This window comes from Chenopodium album, chromosome 14 (assembly GCF_948465745.1).
Source record: "Chenopodium album chromosome 14, dcCheAlbu1.1, whole genome shotgun sequence".
Taxonomy (NCBI): Eukaryota; Viridiplantae; Streptophyta; class Magnoliopsida; order Caryophyllales; family Amaranthaceae; genus Chenopodium; species Chenopodium album.
This window is the reverse complement of record NC_137847.1, coordinates 52,491,934-52,513,962: the sequence shown is the minus strand read 5'-3', so window position 1 is coordinate 52,513,962 and position 22,029 is coordinate 52,491,934. Positions and strand designations below refer to the sequence as shown.

General features: G+C 33.1%; 2 protein-coding genes across 3 annotated transcripts; both read right to left on the bottom strand.

Moving 5' to 3' along the window:
* Positions 1 to 11,500: 11,500 nt before the first annotated feature.
* On the bottom strand, positions 11,501 to 13,967 carry LOC145577529 (uncharacterized protein PHLOEM PROTEIN 2-LIKE A4-like). Its single transcript, XM_081635014.1, has 3 exons — positions 13,616 to 13,967; positions 12,269 to 12,375; positions 11,501 to 12,093 (listed from the first exon to the last, which is right to left on the bottom strand). The coding sequence occupies exons 1-3, from the start codon at positions 13,847 to 13,849 to the stop codon at positions 11,682 to 11,684; spliced, it is 753 nt and encodes a 250-aa protein (XP_081491140.1). The 5' UTR covers positions 13,850 to 13,967; the 3' UTR covers positions 11,501 to 11,681.
* Positions 13,968 to 16,146: 2,179 nt separating this feature from the next.
* LOC145579538 (CRIB domain-containing protein RIC10-like) lies at positions 16,147 to 19,761 on the bottom strand. Of its 2 annotated transcripts, none has more exons than XM_081636775.1 (5): positions 19,497 to 19,761; positions 18,954 to 19,081; positions 18,672 to 18,769; positions 18,445 to 18,535; positions 16,147 to 16,777 (listed from the first exon to the last, which is right to left on the bottom strand). In XM_081636775.1, the coding sequence occupies exons 2-5, from the start codon at positions 19,012 to 19,014 to the stop codon at positions 16,551 to 16,553; spliced, it is 477 nt and encodes a 158-aa protein (XP_081492901.1). In that variant the 5' UTR covers positions 19,015 to 19,081; positions 19,497 to 19,761; the 3' UTR covers positions 16,147 to 16,550. The 2 variants fall into 2 exon arrangements, with proteins under 2 accessions (XP_081492901.1, XP_081492902.1); XM_081636776.1 differs by having other exon boundaries at positions 16,147 to 16,768.
* Between the last annotated feature and the right edge of the window lie 2,268 nt (positions 19,762 to 22,029).

Here is a 22,029-nt window from a genome sequence, read left to right as displayed (position 1 = left end):
CTATAGTTTCTTTACATTCTCTCCCCCTTCCCTCTATTCTTTCATCTCCTCTCTGTACTTATATAATATTTTTGCATTTTATAGTTGTCTAATGATTTTTAAATACGGAGTAGTAAAAAAAGTTTAAATGTTGGTTAGAAACTACAATTATGGTTCACACGATATATGTTCATACATTGCATACTTAAAAAAACATACTTCCTCCGTTTTTATTTAGTTGCAACACACCCCTTCGACACGTATTTCAAGGAAGATATTAGGCAAGGTAAACGGATAAATTATTTAACAAAATTTTACCACCTATAAGAAGAAAGGGATAAGTTGCTACGGTTTAAATTTCATAGCTTAATCCATTCATTTACCTAGTTTAATCACCTTTTCGAAAAGCGTGATAAAAGGTGTGTTGCAAGCATTAAAAAACAGAGGAAGTATATATGCAAAGCAATGTGTAAAAGTAAGTGTATTATAACATTCATAACTAGAGGTGGGCATGGGCCGTGCCGGCCCGCGGGCAGCACGGACCCAGCACAAGAGTGGCACGACGTGGCACGAGTCCACCAGCGGCACGACATGGCACGATGACCGAGTTGTGGGCCGTGGGCACGGCACGGGCAATCCGCTGCATCTAACATCCATAAATGACTATATTAAGCTATAAAGTTAAGTTATGCATCAATTATTGTATTATCGATTTATTGTACCGACTTATAATAAAATAAGCTATTCAACAATTCTTGTGTTATCGTACCAGTCAATTTTTTTGTATATGTATTGTTTTTTTTGCTAAATAATAATAAATATGTATAATAATAAAATAATAAAATTAATTATAATATATTAATAATAAAAATAAGATAAATAATAATAAAGAAGTAAAAGAACTATAATAATAAAAATAAGAATAATATATAAAAAAAATAATAATATAATAATAAAAACATATAAGTTAATAAAATATTTAAATATATCCATTTAAAAAAGAAAAACTGGGCGGCTCATAGCCTGGCCCGGCTCGGCCCAGCAAGCACGTGGGTCGGGCCGTGCCGTGGGTCGGGGTATGTCAAATGGTTGCCCGGAATAGCACGACCTGCCAAGAAGCAGGCACGACACGAGTCACCACCAGGCACGGCCCACGGCGGCTCAACACGGCACGTTGCCCACCTCTGATTATAACTCATTGTATTAACTTAATAAAAGTTTGGCTGATACTTTTATATAAACTAAACGTTATACTTAATTTTTGCCTAAATTTTGTATATTGTTGTCGGAAATGGCCTGGTTACACATAAAGACTATAATAAAAGGGAAATGAGAATTAGCTGGAAAAATAAGACTACAAATATTCGATGTAATTTAGGGTGGTATCAAACCACAATAGAGGTTGAGGCTGTGGGATCAAACCCCAATAGAGGCATTTTAGGGTGAAGATTCTCTGATCTTTCTCCCCAATTCTAAAGTATTTAGCCCGCTAATCCTGATCAGGAGGACTTGTAAGAGGTTGTAGTCCAATAATATCATTGCTCTTCTTAGCTCCTTACCAGCAAAAAAAATTAAAAATGAAAATAAAATGAAATAGTAATTAACACAAACAAATCTTTTGAAAGAAGAAGAGTATGCATGTTTGAAAGCGGTCCTTTCAATCGAAATTGCGCAAAAGAAGACAACTTTTGCCTTTCGTTTCGTTTCATCACCTTTGACTTTTTTTGCTTACAGTGTAGGACCCCATACCCTTGTCAATACTACCCATCTTGTTACGGAGTACAAACTTACAGTCGTAACATACTTCATCAACTTTAGAATTATTGACATGTTTTGTTGAACGTGTAGTTAAAGAAAAATTGAGGATAAAGATTCTAAAATGAGTTGTTTAATATGTGTGAAATAAAGTTTAGTTTGTTTAGGGTGTTTAGAGAGCCACATAAACAGTTCAATTCGGTTGTTCCATTTTGATGTTGTCATTTTCCTTTTTTTTTCCATATTATTCTAATTATTTCCATATAATTAATCCTAGTACTCCGTATATATAACTGTTGATGTAAACACGGAGCATTGTTTATACTCTTTAAAGGTTGTAAGTACTCCTAGTGAGATTGAGTGTAGTAAGTGCCCCTATTGTGGGCTTCATTTCAATTTTGTTTTTGTTTTTTGAGTTTAGTATGGTACAAATTGTTTCATGGGTAAAGATTTATGCGGGTTCGAAAAAAGGTTAATCATTCGATTATAATCGGATAAATCAGATGAAAATTTTCTTCATGACTACAACATAACAGATTGATAGACCCCATTGTTGAAGAAGACTGTAAATCACAACGATATGAAATTAAGAGAGTATATGAAGAATGTACAATATGCAAAACGATCATAGGTCTGTTGTAAAGATGTTATTATTGATTCAATTGGCATGTATTTATTAGATTCAAATCTCTTTATAGATACCATGGTATCGGAGCCAACATGACATAGAGGTCACGAGTTCGAATCTCATCCATTCCTTTTTCAAAGTGGAATTGATTCGCACCGGGTATGAAAGGGCCTATGCTGCATCCACATTTCAAGCTCAAACGGTTTTTCATGTGAGGGGGAGTGATAGAGTATAAAACATAATGCTGAGCCTCAACCATCAGTTAAGCTTTTGGTTGAGTTGATATATTAACATATTTATTTATAAATCAATCTTTATCAAAAAAAAAAAGAAAGAAAATGAGCATTGCTTTAAAGTATTATATTATTTCCTTCTTTTTTTTTTTTTTTTAAAAAAAAAAAAAAAAAAGATATTTAATATTTATTGCCCAAATGTCCGTCATGGCTAGCTGGCCTATAGTCCATAGTCCATAGATGAAGCTAAGGTTATAAAGTTTAGGGTAAAACTACTGTAAAAGGCTGGCTTAGGGAGAGGTTAGACTTACAGTAATTTCTTGGAAAATGACTGCTCGCAAATAGTCAAAACTCAATTTGTCCCAAGAAAGCTGGGGCTCCCTATTATTAATAAAATGCTAGGGCACCCAAAAAACAAAAAATAAAAGGCCAAATTTCGTTTTACAATTAAAAGTAAATTAATTATAAGATGAGTTTGGTTTGTTAGAGATCACTAAACAGAGTCCTTCCTGTCAAAAAAAAAAAAAGTCCTTGCTCAAGTATTTTTGTGATAACGTTGAAACTTTGTGACTCTTTGTTGTGGACATATGACTTATTCCACATTGGTGCGTGAAAGATCAAAGGAAAGAAAATTTCTTCTTATAATTAGTTAGGGGGAGTTAATTTTAATATCACAAATTTATAATCTATATATACATATAAAATATTCCAAAACAAGTCCACACGCGTCACTCTTCCATCTCGCTCCTTCGTTCATTATCATTTCATATCATCATACATTAAAAATTGAGAAATATGTATGACTTCTATAAGAATAGAAGTCTTGACCTCATCAATGTTAAACATTATTCAAAGGTTAATTATTAAACTATGTCGTACTATGTGTTTTTTACAGCAAAGAAAATAAGTAAATGCATAACAAATAATAAATCGATCAATAAAATTAGTAGAATTGAATAATGAATTTATGCACAATTATTTTTACACATGTAATAACCCAAAGTGTCGTTCAGATCCAACAACTTGAGAATATATGTTATCACTATTCTTGTCAAATAGAGCCATAATTTCTTTTTGTGAGGGAGGCAGAAGTGTAAAATCCCCCGATCTTTTACATTTTAACCTCTAATATATTGGAAAATGTTTTTCCATATGAAAATCATGTTTATAGTTATCTTTTATTTTAACCTCTAATATAAGCTTGTTCATTAGTTGTGCTTCCCATCCACTAATCCTATCATAAATCTTTGACTTTGTTGCTAGTATGAATGCAAACTAATAGCATATGGTGCTAATTAATACATAGAAAAGTTATGAAATGGTAACCATTGGCTTTGCCTAGTGAGGGCCCTTTGAGAATGTAGTTAGTATATGTCTCCTTCTAATTGATAAAGACCTAAATTCATAACAACTACATTCACAAAACATATAAAACAAAACTTTCAAATTCATTAAATATTGGTCTTCATCCTTTTTTTTTTCTTTTTTTCTCTTATATTATTGACATTTAATTCTCATGATCTTTGAGAGTTTTTTTGTGTGATGTTTTTCAGCCCCTTCAAAACTTTGCGCAATCCATTATTTATGATTCTTGATATGCTGTGCCTATCAAAAAACTACAACTCGTCATTAAAAAAAAAAAAAAAAAAAGAAAAGAAAAAGGACAATAAACAAACAAAGTATAGGTTAGCCTATTAATAGGGAAACACAATTATGAAAATAATGTTACTTATACTATAAATGGCAATCTTGTGAAAATTATTCGCATAATTGTCGAGAAAATACTTAGAATGTTTTTTTTTTTTTTTTTTTTTTTTTTTTTTTTGGTATTTAAAGAGCCATAAAGGGGTGATGAGAATCGATTCCAGGATCACCAGAAATCGAGAGAGGATTAGATCGAGGAGCTTTCACTTGAACCATCCTTCACTCTCTGATAGAAAGTTTCTCTTAGTGTTCATATTATGTTGCCATGAAGTTATTATAAAGTGTAGTCTGCAATCTTCATATAAACTACCATTTTAATAAATTTAAGAAAAAATTCTTTAAAATGTGTGTTGACATTAACAATGGAATGAAAGTAGAGAGAATGAACGAATAAAGCCATGTTCACTTCACCTTATTTTTTTTAACTGAAATTATTTTAATGATTTTCTATCATATTTTTTCTTAAAAGTTACCAATGTTTACTGAACAGAGCTTATTTTTACTAAACTGAACTTGATTTTATTAAATATTATTTTTTAAAGGTGAAGTGAACATGACCCATTATAGTATTTGTAATATAGTTTAAATTTGAAATAGAATTGTGAAGTTAATTGTCTTGGGACTTTGGATGACTACTTTATATCAACCACCCCTGGGGCATTAGATAAAAGGACTAAAAATGGAAATATCAAAGTAAAATCAACATTAATTACACCATACTGATATATGCGTGATTTTAACATGCATTCCTAATTTAATATTATACTATTTTAATTAAAGTGTACGGAGTATTAATTAGTTATCTAACGCCTTAAGACACTCATTAGCAAAATCCTATATAAACTTTGTGACTTAAAATGACCAAAAATTGATACATTAGCCTCCAATCACTACATTATCAATTAATTTAATGCCGAAAAAATATGATAACAATGATTACAATTAAACTTTTAAGGATAAGCTATATAGACTTATTGTAGTACGATGATGATTAATTAAGAGTAAAAAATTACGTTGATTTAGAGTTCATAGTTCGTTGTCAACGCTAATAAATTCCAGCTTGGCACTCTCTATAATCTATATTATATGAGTCGTGGTACCACCTTAGCTTAGCTAGTTGAAATATTGCAATTACTTTGTTAGCTTAGGGCACACATCACCCCATTTCCATGCCATTGCTTCACGTGTACACGAGAACCGTGGGATACTTGTCCTGTACCGTGACATTTACATACTATATGGTCTATATCCAATTTATTATTCATGAAATTTCACTAAGAAGCAAGAGTAAGTTTAAATAGGTCAAAATTATGTACTTCGTATAATATATTCATATAATCATATCCATATAATTGATTAATATATGTATATACTTTCTTGATTTTTTTTTTAATACTCACAACACTTTGCAAAAAATGTGTGTTGTAAGTATTAAAAATAGAGGAAGTATATATATGAATGATCAAGTCAACTATGCATTGCAGTACCAGCATGTATCTATACTCCCTCCGTTTTTAAATACTTGCTCCATTTCTCTATAAGCGGAGTTTTAACAGAAATTGAAAAAAGTACTCGTAATAAAATATGAAGATAGTGGGGTAGGTGGAAGAATAAAAAAATTGTAAAAAACAAAAGTAGTTGAAGAATTGGAGGAAAGAGAATATGAGATTAATAAAATATAATTTATGCTAGGTCTACTAATTGAGAGAAATAAATTAAATATTATAAAAGCTTTCCAAATAAGGAAATTAAACAAGTATTTAAAAATAGCTAGAAATGAAAAGTGAAGTAAGTATTTAAAAACGAAAGGAGTAACATGTATCCAGTGTACGCATTAAAGAATACGCAACATGCATATACTCTGAGTAAATATATACTCTCGTATATTGATTTCAAATATGTGCAACAGAAACCACCCAAAATGCAAGTTAATTTGAAAAAAAAAAAAAAAAAAAAAAAAAAAAAACTCCATATACTGTTTGTCATATAATAACTCGAGTTTAGACATAATAACAAAATGGTAAAACGTAGGATATTAGGACGAGATGGTGGGCTATATCTTTACAGTAACCCTTAGTCTAAACCCGACTGTATTGGGCTCTTCTGGGCCGCCCTACACAAAGTAATGCTATCTGATTCTAATCATTTATTTACTCTATAGTCCATTACGAAGCATTTTTTGCAGGAGGAGTTATTAAATTTCAAGTCGAAGAATTATTGAGAATGAAGGATAGCAGGTGATCTTGGAACTGATTCTCACCGCTGGTTAAAGATGGGCACGGGCCGTGCCCGTGCCGCCGCGGGCCGTGCCTGGCCGTGCCGGGGTGGTGCCCGTGCCGTGCCGTGCCGTGCCGGCTCCGCGGCGTGCCGTGCCGTGCCGTGCCTGGGATTGGCACACCCCAGCCCACGGCACGGCACGGCCCACGTGCCTAGCGGGCCGTGCCGTGCCGGGCCGCGGGCCAAACCGTGCCGTTTTTATTTTTTTTTATTTTTTTTTTTTTCTTAAAAAAAAAAATAAATGTTAAAAAAAAACGAATTAAAAACAAAAATGCATATAATAAAAAAAAAATACTAGTGCGATAATCCGAAAACACAAAAAATTGAAGAATAACTTATTTTATTATATGACGGTAGCCGACTAGCCGGTACGAATATACGATAATTCAATAATACAAAATTACAAAATAAGTAATGATAATTAAAAATCGTACAATAGTGTATGAATATTGAATAACTTCATTTATTATACGGAATACGAAGTTCGATAATACAAAAAGAATACAATAGTGTATAATGTAAATATGTAATCATGTAATTATTATTGGTCGTCTTCGTCTTCGCCTTCGTCTTCATCTTCGTCTTCGTCTTCGTCTCCTAGAGGTTCAAGTTCATCCGCCAATTGAGTGGATTGAGAACTAAAAGAAGTCGACGTTCCTTCATCGTCGTCGTTTTGTGCATAAGTACGATCTTGAGAACGAGTTTCGGCATCCAACCAATCCTTGAAGCAAACACACATTTCAAGTGTTTCGGGTTTTAGTCTTGTTCTTCTATCGTCTAGAACTCTTCCCGACGCACTAAAAGCTCTTTCGGAAGCAACGGAGGAGACTTGGATAGCAAAAATATCACGAGCCATTGCCGATAAAATTGGATGTTTCACGACTTGTGATTTCCACCAATCGAGGATGTCGAGGCCAAACTTCTCTTCATCGTCCATGCCTTTCATGAAGTCGTAACTTAAGTACATTTGCAACTCCGAAACATCGCTTTGAGTTCTCCTAGATGATGATGATTCTGTACCTGAATACTTAGACATCAAGTTAGCAGCTTGTGCAAATAAACCTTTGGCCCGTTTACTTACATTTTTGGATGTTTGAGAAGGGGCAAATCGAGACACGGTTCCATATTTACTTTCATAAACATTATATAAATTAAAAAACTCATCCGTCACCTTAGTCTTAAAAGTTTCAACATCACCTTCAAAATTCATGTTACTATAATAAATATCAATTAATAAAAAGGTGCCATCATATTTTTGTCTAGGATCTAAAATGGAAGCAAAAATATAAATCATAGGAATATCGGTGTAATATTTACGCCATTTATCCTCCATGGATGGAAGATATCCACGATAAGCATGTTCTGATCGGTGTTCCGCAAAAAGTTGTGCAAGTAAACATGCATTGCTAAGAAAAGAATGAGCACAAGGATTATATACAGAAGAAAAACAATGTGTCATACCATATAGTAATTGTAAAAACTGCATATATTTTTCACAATTAACCCAATCATCTTCAAGTAAAGCATTTTGTGGATATTTCATATTATAAAAAAGTGTTAAATGAACCTTGTACTCGATTGCCCGACTCAACATTTCATAGGTGGAGTTCCACCTAGTTGGACAATCCGGTGCTATTTTTATGGTTTTAATCCGTTGTTGCCTGCAAAAACCTTTCCATTCTTGCCATCTCATGTTAGAGCTATTAATAGTGCAAATAGCACTCCGTATTTTGTGATAAAATGGACCAATTGCTTGTGTTCCATCCTTCACACACAAGTTAAGAACATGACAAATGCATCTAACATGAAGTGCTTCTCCATCTAATACTAAATCGGTTAATTGGGGTTTAACCAAATTCGCACTATATGTCATAGAAGTTGCGTTATCGAAAGTCATAGACATGATTTTATCCCTAAGACTATATGCATCAATAGCTTCCATTAAATGATGTGAAATGTTAAGACCGGTATGAGGGTATTCAAGCATTTTGAAATGAATGATGCGTTTTTGTAACATCCACTCATTATCTAACCAATGACAAGTAACACATAAATAATGAAGTTGGTACCCACTATCCCATGCATCGGCGGTTAAAGAAACTCTACTAGGAAGATTAGCTAATTCATTTACTAATCTTAATTTGTACTCTAGATAAGTCTTCATGGCAGCAGATCGAACGGTTTTTCGGGAGATTTTTTTGTGTTTTGGTTGTAGTGCTCGGTTAATATAGTTGTTGAAGGCATCATTTTCGGCGAAAAGAAAAGGTTGTTCTGCATGTACAATCATTCTCCCAAGTTCATCCCTATCTCTCTCGTAATTGTAAATGAAACCTTGTGGGTGGAATTGAGAAATTTTAGGTTGGGTTGGATCACTAGATGGTCCACCACATTTTTTTGTATGCCTAGTAAGGTGTCCCGTCCCTCCCTTGGTATCGGCCAAGAAAATTTTACCACAAGTCCGACACTTGCATTTTTTTCCATCTTTACTTAATTGATAATGTACCCAACATCCACTCTTTCTTTTGGTTTGAGCAAAATCCTCTTCGGTACACCACTCTAATATGTTAGGATTATGGGTGGATGGTTCACTCGACCCGCAAGCTTGTGTTTGGCTACCTTGGGAAGGAGGAGGAGGAGGAAATTCATATTGTTGAAATTGGGTTTGTTGAAATTGGGTCCAAGGAGCCATATCATCCATTTGTTCTTGCCCTCCCGTGTTTTGGGGATGAAAGAAAGGGGTGGAAGTGTTTGGAAAGGGCATGTTAGGAGAGGGAAAGGGCATGTTAGGGGGGGGCATAGACATTGAAGTGTTTGGGTTTGGTGATTCCCTACGTGTTGACTTGGCTTTTCTAGAGGAGGAGGAAACGTTCGGGTTTGATGCCATGATTAATTAATAATAATAACACAACTAACAATAACAAAGTAACAATTAACAACAATGAGATCAATGAGAATAAATTAGTAAGTAGTTTTTATATAAATTAAATTTTCAAAAATAATTATAATAATAGTAGATTACTTGGATCAATGAGATCCCAGGTAGGAGAGGTTAGGAGCGACGTTGTCCAGAGCCCAAATCCCGCCTTAGACAGATTTCAACAATCCAAATAACCCACAATTAAAATAGAAAGTAGTTTTTATATAATTAAGTAGTTCCAATAATAATAATAATAATAATAATAATAATAATAATAATAATAATAATAATAATAATAATAATGATAATAAATTAATAATAATAACAATAATAGTAACAATAACAATAACAAATTAAAATAAAGTTGAGTTAGATCTTACAATGACGCTTCAATGCTTTCCCAAATTTATAATTTCCCGAATTTTTAATTTCCCGAATGTAAATATAACAATTTTTTTTTTTTTTTTTTTTTTTTTTTTGTAGTAGACTAGTACAAGTAATAATAGTAAAAATGTAAAATTTATAAGAGAGTAGGAATTTTTTTTTTCTTTTCACAAAAGAGAGGAAGATTGTATGTTTTTTAGGAATTTGAGAATTGAGAATTTGGGAGTAAGAAAATTAGAGAATAAGAGAGAAGAGATGAGTTGATGAATTGTGAAAATTTTGGAGGAAAATATGAGGTATTTATAGGGGATTTGGGTGGGAAATGGGGTGGAAAATATGGCCGTTTATAGCTGTTGGAAAACGGCCATAAACGGCCATATTCCAACGGCTAGTGGCACGGGCCGTGCCGTGCCGTGCCGTGCCTGGCCGTGCCGGGCCGTGCCTGGCCGTGCCGGGCCGTGCCACGTGCCGTGCCGGCGGGTCGTGCCGGCGTGCCGGCCCACGTGCCGGCCACCGTGCCGCCCGCCGTGCCACGGGCCGTGCCCGTGCCGGTCCCAAAAAAGTTGTTCACGGCACGGCCCACGGCACGCCGGCGTGCCGCCGTGCCGTGCCGTGCCGGCCACCGTGCCCGTGCCGGGCCGTGCCGGAGTCGTGCCGGGCCCGTGCCGCCCGCGTGCCGGCACGGCCCGTGCCCATCTTTACCGCTGGTCCTTGTGGCTCTCTAACCACTAAAAAATATTTTGTTAATAACTAAGCTTTTAACGTGTTTGATTTTGGTTAGCCTTTACACTACAACTTACAACGTTGTACCTTCATGCGATGACAACTAAACAACTCCTTGGTAAGACAACTAGATTATTGACATTATCACAAATTAAAACTGCTAAACTGAAATTGAAACAATTAATATGGATATTCATCTTGCTTGGAGGGCTGAAGGCTTGAAGCTGTTGGAGTTGGGTGTTAATTGTTCTTCATTATTCTCCCTCGTACACAAATTACGAATACAAATAACTTGTGATTTTTTCTCGTTGCCTAAAATAGAGACGATTTTTTTTTTTTTTTAATTTCTTTTCTAGCTTGAATTTTGGTTGATTACGTATGAAAAAATCACCCTTACAAAAATGTATGACAAAATTAGCACTCAATCAACTATCATAGGTATGAATGTATGATCACATTGTTCTAGTTGTATACCTATCCTCTTCCTAGTCATTATTCCATATTAGTACTCGTTTATGATTTGTTCTATTCATCTTAAATAAGTACGTAGAAGATTAATAATCAAATCTAAAATATTTAATCATGTTTATTTTGATAACCAAACTGATTTATTCTAACATAGTGGTGATCAAACTGATCATCAATCAAGCCTATCACACGGTTTGAGCCCATATTTCCGTCATTATATTTACATACTAAAATCTGATCAAAATTGGACCAAAACACGTATGGTTAATCAACTAAAACTCAACATTTGATGAGGATCAAACAAGAAAATATTGCAAAATAAATAAACAAGACAATATCAACCAATCAACCAAACCCTTAATCACATAAATAGGATCGGCTGCATGAACTAAAAAAAAAAGTTTATTATATATTGAGAAATGCAAATAACAATGAAATCAAAAACCATACTTAAATATTGAGAAATTATACAATAACGAACGTAACTCCATCCTGATCTCACAATATAAGATTAGTGAGGTTATACAAATAGATGGGAGCATTGTTTCAAGATCATGCATGCAAATAACCGTTATTATTAAAAGATTTAAATTACAACAAATCTATATATACCTTAATTATTGTTGTTATTAGTATTATGAACTGAAGGCTTAATTACGGCACCTTTAATGATTAGCCCTCTCTTCCAGCTCCCACCATCATACTCATATAAAGAAAACTTAATTTCTCCTTGATTTTCTTTGGATGTCGTAAATTTTCCGGCTTGGATCTCAAACCATTTTTCCTTATCCATTTCCTTCATATTTAATCTATAATTTTGGGGCTGGGGCGGTTTGTCGCCCGGAAGAGTGAGCTTGAAGTTCACAGGGACTTCCCAGCCATAGGAAGTGCGCTCGAGCTTCACTATAAACCAAACTTCGTACTTAACTCCTTGTGTGAGGTCTGCTGTGTTGAATTTTCCATGCACTTCTAGCCAGGCAACATTCCTAAGTTGGGCTATGGTTATGCCATCGTCGCCAAGTTCACTGCAAAATTAAAAAGGCTTCTAGTCAAGGGTTGCACTGCTGACATGGTGTACGTACATATTAGTCTAATTCAAGGAAATTGTTATACTTCCGTGTTGAATCTTTATATATAATGATCACGTACTCACATTTGGGATAATAAAGAAGGTAAAAATTGTAAGCGTATTATATTTACCTCTTTTTCTGTAAGTACCAATAATTTGGGTTATCAGACCAAGTTATCTTGAGACCATTGGCAAACACCGTGAAGCAGTTGTATCCATTGCCGTCCACCCAATATTTCTGGCAGTAAATCAACAAAATAAATCACAACAATAACCTCATGACTCATTTTATTATCATTTTTTGTTTACATTTTTCAATTTTTTTTATATTTTTTTATGTGAAAGCACAAACAAATCCTTCTCAAATTGAAGTAAAAAGAAAACACTTTTTATGCAATTTTTTGGATCTTTTACCAAAATGGTTAGTTTTACAAAAGTATTTACCAAAACGATTAATTTTAAATTTTAATTCCAAAACTAGCTAAATTATTGACTTAAAAGGAAATTACTTAATTCTTATTTTCCTTTGAACTAGATTGGTTCCCTTTATGGTTTTTTTTTTTTTTTTTTTTTTCAAAAAATAAATTATTGTTTTATTTAATTTTTTTAGTTCAGTTTTTTTTTTGATTTTTTTTTTGGGAAATTCTAATGCCATAGTTTAAAATTCCCATTAATTTGAAAAATAACATTCAACAAAATATATTTGCAACAATTCTCAATTTTCTTAAAAAGTTACACAAAATAAAAAATCAATTAAAAAAATTGTTCCAAACTTCCAATTAACAAAAAAATTTTAAAAATAAAAATAAAAAATACAACTCTTTTTTTTAACTCATAAATAAAGACAGAAATATATTAAGGATTAAAGACCCAAAGTTTCTAATACACTTACAGGGGGATTAGAAGATAAAAGCACGTACTTGAAATTCCAAAATTTTGTGATACGTTGTAGATGAAAAATTAGTGTTTTTTTTTTCTTGTTGTGTGTGTGATCAAAATTAGGGTTTCCGGAACTGTTTACATACTCCGTGTATTTGTATATGGTCAAATTTTCTAACTTTTAAAAAAAATTTAAATAAAAAATTAATATAAAACCAAAAAAAAAAAAATCAATTAAGTGAGCCAAACCGGTTCAAAGAAAAAAAAAAAAGAAAAAAGATAATAACCTTACAAAAAATTAGCTAGTTTTGGAATTAAATTTTATAAGTAGCCGTTTTGATAAATACTTTTATCACATTAGCCATTTTGATAAAAGATCCCAATTTTTTTTTTAAAAATCTACTTGACGAAATAGTTATGACGTCCATATAATAAATAAATTATTTGAATAAGCTATGCTAGAGCTTTTGAGATGTTGGCATCTAACGTAACCTATCATGTGATTCTCTCTGCACACCAACGAAAAATGAATAATAAAAAAAAAAAAAAAAAAAAAAAAAAAAAAAAAAAAGAAAGGCGAAGTATAGGTCGTTACTAACCTTTTTCTTGCTATCCCAATACACTCCTTTACACAATATCTCATTAATTTTTTGCTGCGGAGTTAAATCGCTAATATTGTTAGCTTTGATAATGGCTTCCCATGTAGTTACAGATGGACGGTTCTTAGGAGTAACAGGCGTATGATCGTGTTGGCTAGGTTCTGCAGGATGAAACTCGGGTCGACTTGACTGCTGTTTTGCGTTTCTCTCTAATTCAGTCATAACATTTCCCATTTTTACTACCTTGACTTGAATATGTATTTTTGAATCAAGTATGATATGTAATTAAATTGGTGTTAACTGTCTAGTTTATATGCGTATTTATATATTGGTGATAAGGTTCTTGTTTGTTTGTTTGTTTTTCGGCCATTTGAATTTATTGTGGTAGGAAAACAATGAGAAAAAAATATAAGATAGCGAAGATGATAAGAAGGCATCGATTCCAAAATCGTACGTTCCGTCAATGAAGATATGGTTGCCATTGAGATGATGAGCATCTTCTATTCTTTACTTTCTTCACTAACTAAAGTTATTCCAGATTTGTGTTATGATTTTGGATACGTGGTTGAACAAGTACATGGACTAAAAAACCAGTATCAATTGACAATTGAATTCGCGGTCCTAGTAATTTGATGTACAGTTTGATACTATGCTTACAAAGAGAAAGGAATTCAAACTTGTTTTTTAAGAACAGTATCTAGAAAATCAACCTAATGAAATGACACAATTATAAGTTTTTCCTTAGCTTACAAGTTACAAAAGTTTATTCTGCTAAGATGAAAGATTATCCAAGGTGCGTTTGTGTATGACATTAATCGCACAATTATGAGTCAGTTAACCTTCATCCGTTTCTTTATAATTGCAACACACACTTTATCACGGTTTTTAATACATTAGTAAGAAAAAAAAAACTACAATCAAAGTTAGTACTTTCTCCGTTTCTTTATAATTGCAACACACACTTTATCACGGTATTTAAGAAAAATGGATCTCACATAATATAATACACTTAAAATGAGGTTAAGGGATTGTTAGAAGTATAATCAAGTGGGCTATGAGTTTTAAATAGAGGTAATAGTATAATTTTCACCATAAAATCTTTCCTTTTATAGTGTGTTGCAATTATTGCGACATTTTTATTTTAGAAAAGTGTGACAACTATAAAAATACGGAAAAAGTATATTAATAGTGTAAACGTCAATATTATATCAGTTATTCAGAAACAAAGTACACGTTTGCACAATTGTGAGGTGAGACATGTTGGTACTGCGCTAACCTCTGATACCTTCCTAGGGTATGGTCGTGTACTCGAGTACAAAAGAACAGCGTAGCAATAATGCATGAGAGGGGTTCGGGGTTAGTCCTGCAAGCAGGCCATCTAGGCAGCTAAGGGCTGGGATCTTTGGACATGTTACTAGAAAAGTGCACGCTTGGTCTAATGGTCTGCATCACTAGTAGTCTCCTATGAATGAATAAGAAATCATAAGTTAGCGGCTGTAAGACAACAGCTTCCTTCCAAAACAGCTGGCTTCTCGTGATTTTGACTCCAAATCTCAACATCCACATCAAAAGATTGTACATTGGAATGATTAGTTTTTAAATGCTTGGTCTTATACTTGCGCAATATATGCGAAAATCATAAAGCTGCCTTTTGGAATTACTAATTCACGTTCAAACATCGAGATTTGATGTTACCATATACACTGATGTTGCCTAAAAATGTATAGATGTGAAGGAGAACTATGCTAGCGTTACAACTGTGTCACGTCCAGCTATGCTTTTCTAACAAGTACGTGTGAATGTTACATCACATTGTCGTTCGAGTGTTACTAATAATGTGTTTGGTTGAGCATGTACACAGTTGACCTTGTGTCAAGATCCACCATGTCGCAACCTTCCTCCCTTGCCCACTGTGAGACTCGATCCAAGGGCGTCCTCAATCATGACCATTTATGTTATAATGATTCCCTGGTGGCCTCCGTCCCTCTAATTAGATTGTCTTATTAGAGTATGGTTTTTTTATCAAGCTTTGGTTAATTAATTAAGTTTGGTCCCTTGATCATGACTATTTATGTAATGACCTAAGGTGAACTGAAATGAACATGACATTGAGAGACAATTTTAGAGGGAAGGAGCGGGGTGAACATCGGTCCAAACCCGGACCGGATTGGACCTGGACCAATTATGCGGACCGGTATTGGGCCTGAATCTGCCAATCCGGTCCAAACTGATCTGATTTTCGGTCGTCTAAGGTCTTTTATGCACATCCCGGGTGAATAACGGTCCAGATCCGGACCGGTTTGGGTTGGACCTGAACCGGAAACTGCCGATCTGGTTCCGGTCCCATTCAGGGCTGGTTTTCGGCCCGGGGAATCTTATGTACACCCCCTAGGAGGGAGTAGTGGAGTACCATGCTCGTGCTATATCGTATCAATGAATTAAACGATTACAAAACCACAAGTTCTACCAGAAAGCAGGGTATGTAAATCAACTACGCGTAATTAATATGTGAAATTTGTGACTGTCAAATGGAAATTCAAAACTTGGCAGAATATATTGTTTCCTCCATACAAGGATTTCACTCACAACCACCATTTTATCTGATATTCAGTCATTCACTTACATCATCCAACTATACTACTTTGCATGTATTTATTAATTTCTGACAAAAGAATTTTTCACCAACCAATTTCCTAATTAATTAAATTTTGTCACACTTTTTTATCTGTCCAATTTCTTACTCCCAGTTGCACTCTTTTCTTTTTACTAATGTTACTGCCTACTTTCTCATAAGTATGCCACAAACCCACCCATTTCTAATCCTTTGTGCAGTTTGATCACAATATACAAAAGGGAGATTTTTCAAAAAAAAAAAAAAAAAAACCATAACTTGCTATGCACATTGAAAGTCGATCTTGTTAATCTTGGCCATAATCTACACGTACACACTGTTGCGTCTACTTTCTGCTTCCTCGCTCTCCCCTAGCATAGACCGAGACTTGGATGATCGCGAGGATCTTGCTGAGCCTGATTTCGGAGAAGAGTTTGATGATTTAGTCTTCTTCCGCCTTACTTTCTTGGAGTTACTGTTTGAAGGAGGGAAGTTGCTTAACTTAGTAGTAGATGTTTGTCGTCCAAAACTTCGCTCAAAATCTGTAACATCTTACCAGAAAATAATACGTATCAGTTTCTTCCAAGGTACCACATAATAATCAATCTTGTCAATATTAACATAAAATGATAAAATGAACTTGCATAGTTGATTAAGTAAATTAAAGCTTGATTTTGGTATTAGAGTTTAACCCAAGGACAAAAGATCGCGTTTTTCAGATGTAACACAACTTAATCTTGGCTTTGTATGTACAAAGTCCTTATAAATCGCGGTGAAACCAAACAAGTTAGCATACATTAATCTTTTATTTAACAAGAAACACACTTTAAATTTTGTATATTCCTCCAAAAAGCTAGATACTCCGTAATATTTACAAATGCTATCAAAAGAACGAATTTCTCTCCTATTACCTCATTTCGAACTGGTGAGGGACTAGACGACGAGGACTCTAAAAACTAATAATTTCATTTCATTAATGATATTCGTCCTTCTAAATATTATTCAAATAAAGGGATGATTTTAGTAATTATAGGCGATCTTTATAAAAAAAATTACTAAATATACTATTATCATACTTTTGAGTTCTGACTCAAGTATATAATTAAAGCACCCACAAATTATTCACTACATGACGATCCAAGAATATAGTACAGATGTACAATAATAAATAACTCAATAATACATTAATACATCATGTATGCCTAGGTTTGTCTTATTTTATCATTTAAGTGAAACATGAGAGCTTAGCCAAAAAGTGATGTTTTATTTTTATTTCTCTCTTAAAAGCTAATCAAGCGAAAACACACAAAGTCAAAATTGGCCTTGACATTGACAAAGAAAGTTGGTCCCCTAAATTTGATCTCGTGACATGTAAGCCAAAGCCGAATGTCTACGTTTAGAGGCAACGAATCTTAGAAAAACGTCTCTCATCAATATCACAAAAGAAAATATTTGATATCAAGAAAGGCATGTGAAGTGGTAGATCACTCCCTCATGAATTTCATGAACTTAGTTCATAAATAGTTCATATAATATATGAAATATTTTAATTTTATATAGATTTTTAGATAAAAGATTGCACGTCCTAATAATTCAATGAATTGAACATCATTATTGTGGAGGAGTTCTATTGGGAGAAATTGCCATGTTAGCAATATTATAGGTGAAGTAGATAAGGACTCATTTTGCACTTGCTTCATTGATCCTAAACTCAAGCCACACTAGCGGACGGCACAAGAAACAACCATTAAACATGGCTAGTCACAATCATGCATCGCTACAAAATACAAGATAACGAGAAATAATATAATGAAATCATAAAGGGTCTATTAGGCAAGATACGAGGACCTAAACTACGTGATCTTTTCGCAATAGACATAAAAAGACATTTCCCATACAACCCGTGATTGGAAGAGCAATCAACTAGCCTACACTCGATGAACCCTAAGGTCATAGCCCTATATGCTCTTTAAAATCATGCAACACCTTCAACCACAACTAAACAAAAACGCCAAAGGATCTAAACGGCATGACTAATGAAATATTAAAAAATTTGTCAATACGTCAATCTTTTAAAGATGATTTTAAAGCTAGGATTATAGCGGCCTTATCCTTAAGCCACCTCGCGGTAGGCCATGGACAGCATTGTTGTCACAAAAAGAAATTCAATGCAATCTAAGCTAGGGGTGGTTGGAGGATTGCATAGAAATTAGTATACCTTGAGATGTCCACGTCTGCTCTCTTGAACCACCCACGCTGCCACCCATTGATCCGACTGCCAAATCTGAGCCTCCTCCAAATTCACTCATCTACATTGTATAATAATTATACCTCAAACTTTAGTTTTGAATTTCAATTCATATATTGTACTTGGTATTAAATTGTTCCAATTTATAAGTATTCAATTAAAGTACACAAACATATAAAATAAAAAATAACACGTACCCAACTAGGAGTTGTACCCTCTGGACCGTCCCAGCCAATGTGAGCCACATGTTTAACATCTGTTGGAAGCCCGATTTCCATCTCACGTTCTTTGACCACTACAAAATCAAACAATCGATCACATAAATTATTTAGCTCAAATAACTTCTAAAAATTATCCAATATGAAAATAGAAAGAACCCTCCACCAAATTTAATTGTCACATTATTATTTTAAATTACAGCATCAACGTGACAATTTGTTTTAGGCCGAGGGTGATTAGACAAGGGAGTATAAAATTACCAAATATATTTGAGATGTATTTGAATGACCCTTTGCACATCCCTTTAATCTTGGTCGTCATTGCTGAAAGACTTTGAAGATATGTCGAAGAACAAACAAACAAACCAAGACAAGAGCTCCTTTTTTGCCTGAAAAAACAGAGCAAGATAATATGCTTTAGAAACAGAGCAAGATAATATGCTTTAGAAACAGAGCAAATTCTAATAGTTTAAACATATCAATTAAAAGGTAAATTAGTTCTATAGAAGTTTCCTAAAATGAACTGCAATTAATTCATATAATTCCCTTCTAAAATGGGTTTGGTATCATTCTACTTTTATTCTGTACAATTACATTTCAAGCAAGATCAAAAGTAGACCTAAAAAAACAGAACAATTAATAGTTCATTTTTTTTTTGTTTTTTTGGGTGTATAGAAAGTCATAGGGTAGTGAAGAAAACGCGATTTCGTAGCTAACACTTTAGTTTTTTATTTGGTGTATAGATTATTCATATGGCAGTGATGCAGACGGGATTTGCAGATAATAGATAAAATCCCGGATTACCTTTTTGAAAAAGGCGGAAGGGCTAGAAGTATACCACCAAGAGATTCCTCCTACAATTCTTTTCTTCTTTCTTTGTCTTTTCTTCTAATTTTGAAACTTCGATGCATTAATGTGCAATAATAGAGCTGGCAAAAGATGACCCGACCCGAGACAGACAGAGGTGAAGGGTGTGTTTTTCGGGTGTTCTTCTCTAGGTGTTAAGGGGGAGAGAAAAAGGAGAGAGTTTGGTTGAAGAAGGATTAGAAAGGGAGGTGGAGAAGCATGATTCTCAAAATGGAAGTCAGTCAGGACATTGGAAAATTTGAAGGTGGAAATTAAGAAATCAGTCAAAACATAAAATATTCCAGCTGTTTAAAATATACTATTGGTATTTTTTTTTTTTTTGAAGAAAAAATATACTATTGGTATTTGTTGTTATTAATATTTTTTTTGACATTGATGTTTTCCAACGGGAGCAATGTTTTTTGGGAGCACAAAATATTATACTTGCACAATACGAAGTAATAAATAACTCTTCTTCAAAAATAAAATAAAAAAAATAATAATAAATAACTCAATAATACATCATGTATACCAACCTTTTGATTTTTTTTTTTTTTTTTTTTTTTTGGGTAATACATGAAAATATTTTAACTTAAATTAATTGGTTAGAAAAGGGTGAATTAATCCAATTGTCAAATTTTTCCTAAAAAAAAAAATCCAATTGTCAATTTAATTACCGTTCATGTTGTTTACTACTAGTAGAACGCTTTTTTTTTTAATACTTGCAACACACTTTTTATCACGATTTTCGAAGAGGTGATTAAACTAGGTAAACGAATGAATTTAGCTATGAAATTTAAATCGTAGTAACTTATCCCTTTCTTCTTATAGGTGGTAAAATTTTATAAATTAATTTATCCGTTTACCTAGTCTAATATCTTCCTTAAAATGCGTGTCGAAGGGATATATTGTAACAAAATAAAAACGAAGGAAGTATCATTTAATCACATTCTTCAATGTTATGCATTATAAAACATTTATTTAAAACTCATCTTAAATTCACTTGTGAGTATCTCACATTAAAGAAAGAGAAAAGGCAGAAATTACTCCTATATCAACTATTATTTTTAATATGCTACTATATACGTAGTATATTATTATCTTTTATAAAATTTACAGGCCTTTTCATATTATCCAGAGTAAAGATAGAAGTCTAAATAATCGTTGAGGATTAATCATGTCTAGTTTATTGTCAAAAAAAAAATAATCATACCTTAAAATGCTTATGAATTGGTTGGTAAACCTCATTAATCTCCCTTACCAATAGACATTTACTTCCGGGACAGTTAATGCTCAGGTGGACCATATTTTAAATGTTTTATTTGCAGTTAATTAATTTAACATGTCACTCTCGTCACTTTTGATTTAGGCCCCGTTTTCTTCACCTTAAAAAAATAATATCCGGTAAAATTAATTTCAGTTTAGTAAAATTAATTTTAATTCAGTATAAATAATTTCAGTTCAGTAAAAATAATTTCAGTTCAGTAAAAATCAGTAAACTAAAAGAAGAAATATATTATAAAATCAGTAAAAATAATTTCAGTTCAGCAAAAATAATTTCAGTTCAGTAAAATTAATTTCAGTTCAGTAAAAATAATTTCAGTTCAGCAAAAATAATTTCAGTTCAGTAACAATAATTTCAATTTAGTAAAAATAAGGTGAAGAGAACAGGGTCTTACAGTACATCTAGGATTTACTTATACTACATTTATACGAAGTATTTATGATATTTTTTTTTGGCAAGGTTATATTTATGATTGTTTAAACTAACTAGCACAGAGTGCTCTACTTGTATTTTCTCACCTTTGAGTAGTTACACATTTTCACTTCTCTTGCCGGTTCAAGGTGTGTTTGATTTCTTGATTCTTGCTTATATGAACTTTACTGAAAAAGGTGCCGATCAATTTGAAAAACTAAGTGAAGTCTAGTTTGATCAGTTATTAATTTTGCAAGGCGAAATTTGAATCAAGTTTTAGGTTAGGTTAGATTTAATCGGGTCAAATTAACTTGACACCTTTACTTTCATGTATGCATTCTCGATATCCATATTGGTGTAGTAAATTGGATTAAAGTAGCCCCTTATTATCCCCAAACTTAACTCATTTGAACATATTGACTTATTGAACTTGGCTAATGTGGAATTATTATCCTTGGTAAGTTTTATTTTTATTTTTTTGAAAAATTAGCCTTGATGAGTTTCTTTGAACTTAATTTTCCCAATATAAGTTAAGCTAAGGTGAAAACAACATAACCCTAGGTTTTTTTTTTTTTTTTTTTTTTTTTTTTTTTTTTTTTTTTTTACTTTTTTTTAAACATCCATGCTTATTAAGAGTGACAAGTACGATACACTTACACTACCTCTTACCAAACTTGTCCGAACTAATTATACCTGAACATGAACAAATCAGCAAAACTAAATTTCTTAGTGTATATCTTGCACTTGTTTCTAGGCATACCTAAATGAATAACAGAAGTTGGTTTTAATTGTGCT

Bases quoted from the DNA above. Each gene is read 5' to 3' on its own strand.
- LOC145579538 (XM_081636775.1), bottom strand. From the start codon at position 19,014: ATGACGACCAAGATTAAAGGGATGTGCAAAGGGTCATTCAAATACATC. The intron at 18,536-18,671 runs GTACGTGTTATT...TATACAATGTAG, and splicing joins AGGGTACAACTCCTAGTTGG to ATGAGTGAATTTGGAGGAGG. The intron at 16,778-18,444 runs GTATACTAATTT...TTTTCTGGTAAG, and splicing joins GCAGACGTGGACATCTCAAG to ATGTTACAGATTTTGAGCGA.
- LOC145577529 (XM_081635014.1), bottom strand. From the start codon at position 13,849: ATGGGAAATGTTATGACTGAATTAGAGAGAAACGCAAAACAGCAGTCA. The intron at 12,376-13,615 runs GTTAGTAACGAC...ATTTACTGCCAG, and splicing joins ATTGGGATAGCAAGAAAAAG to AAATATTGGGTGGACGGCAA. The intron at 12,094-12,268 runs GTAAATATAATA...TTAATTTTGCAG, and splicing joins TGGTACTTACAGAAAAAGAG to TGAACTTGGCGACGATGGCA.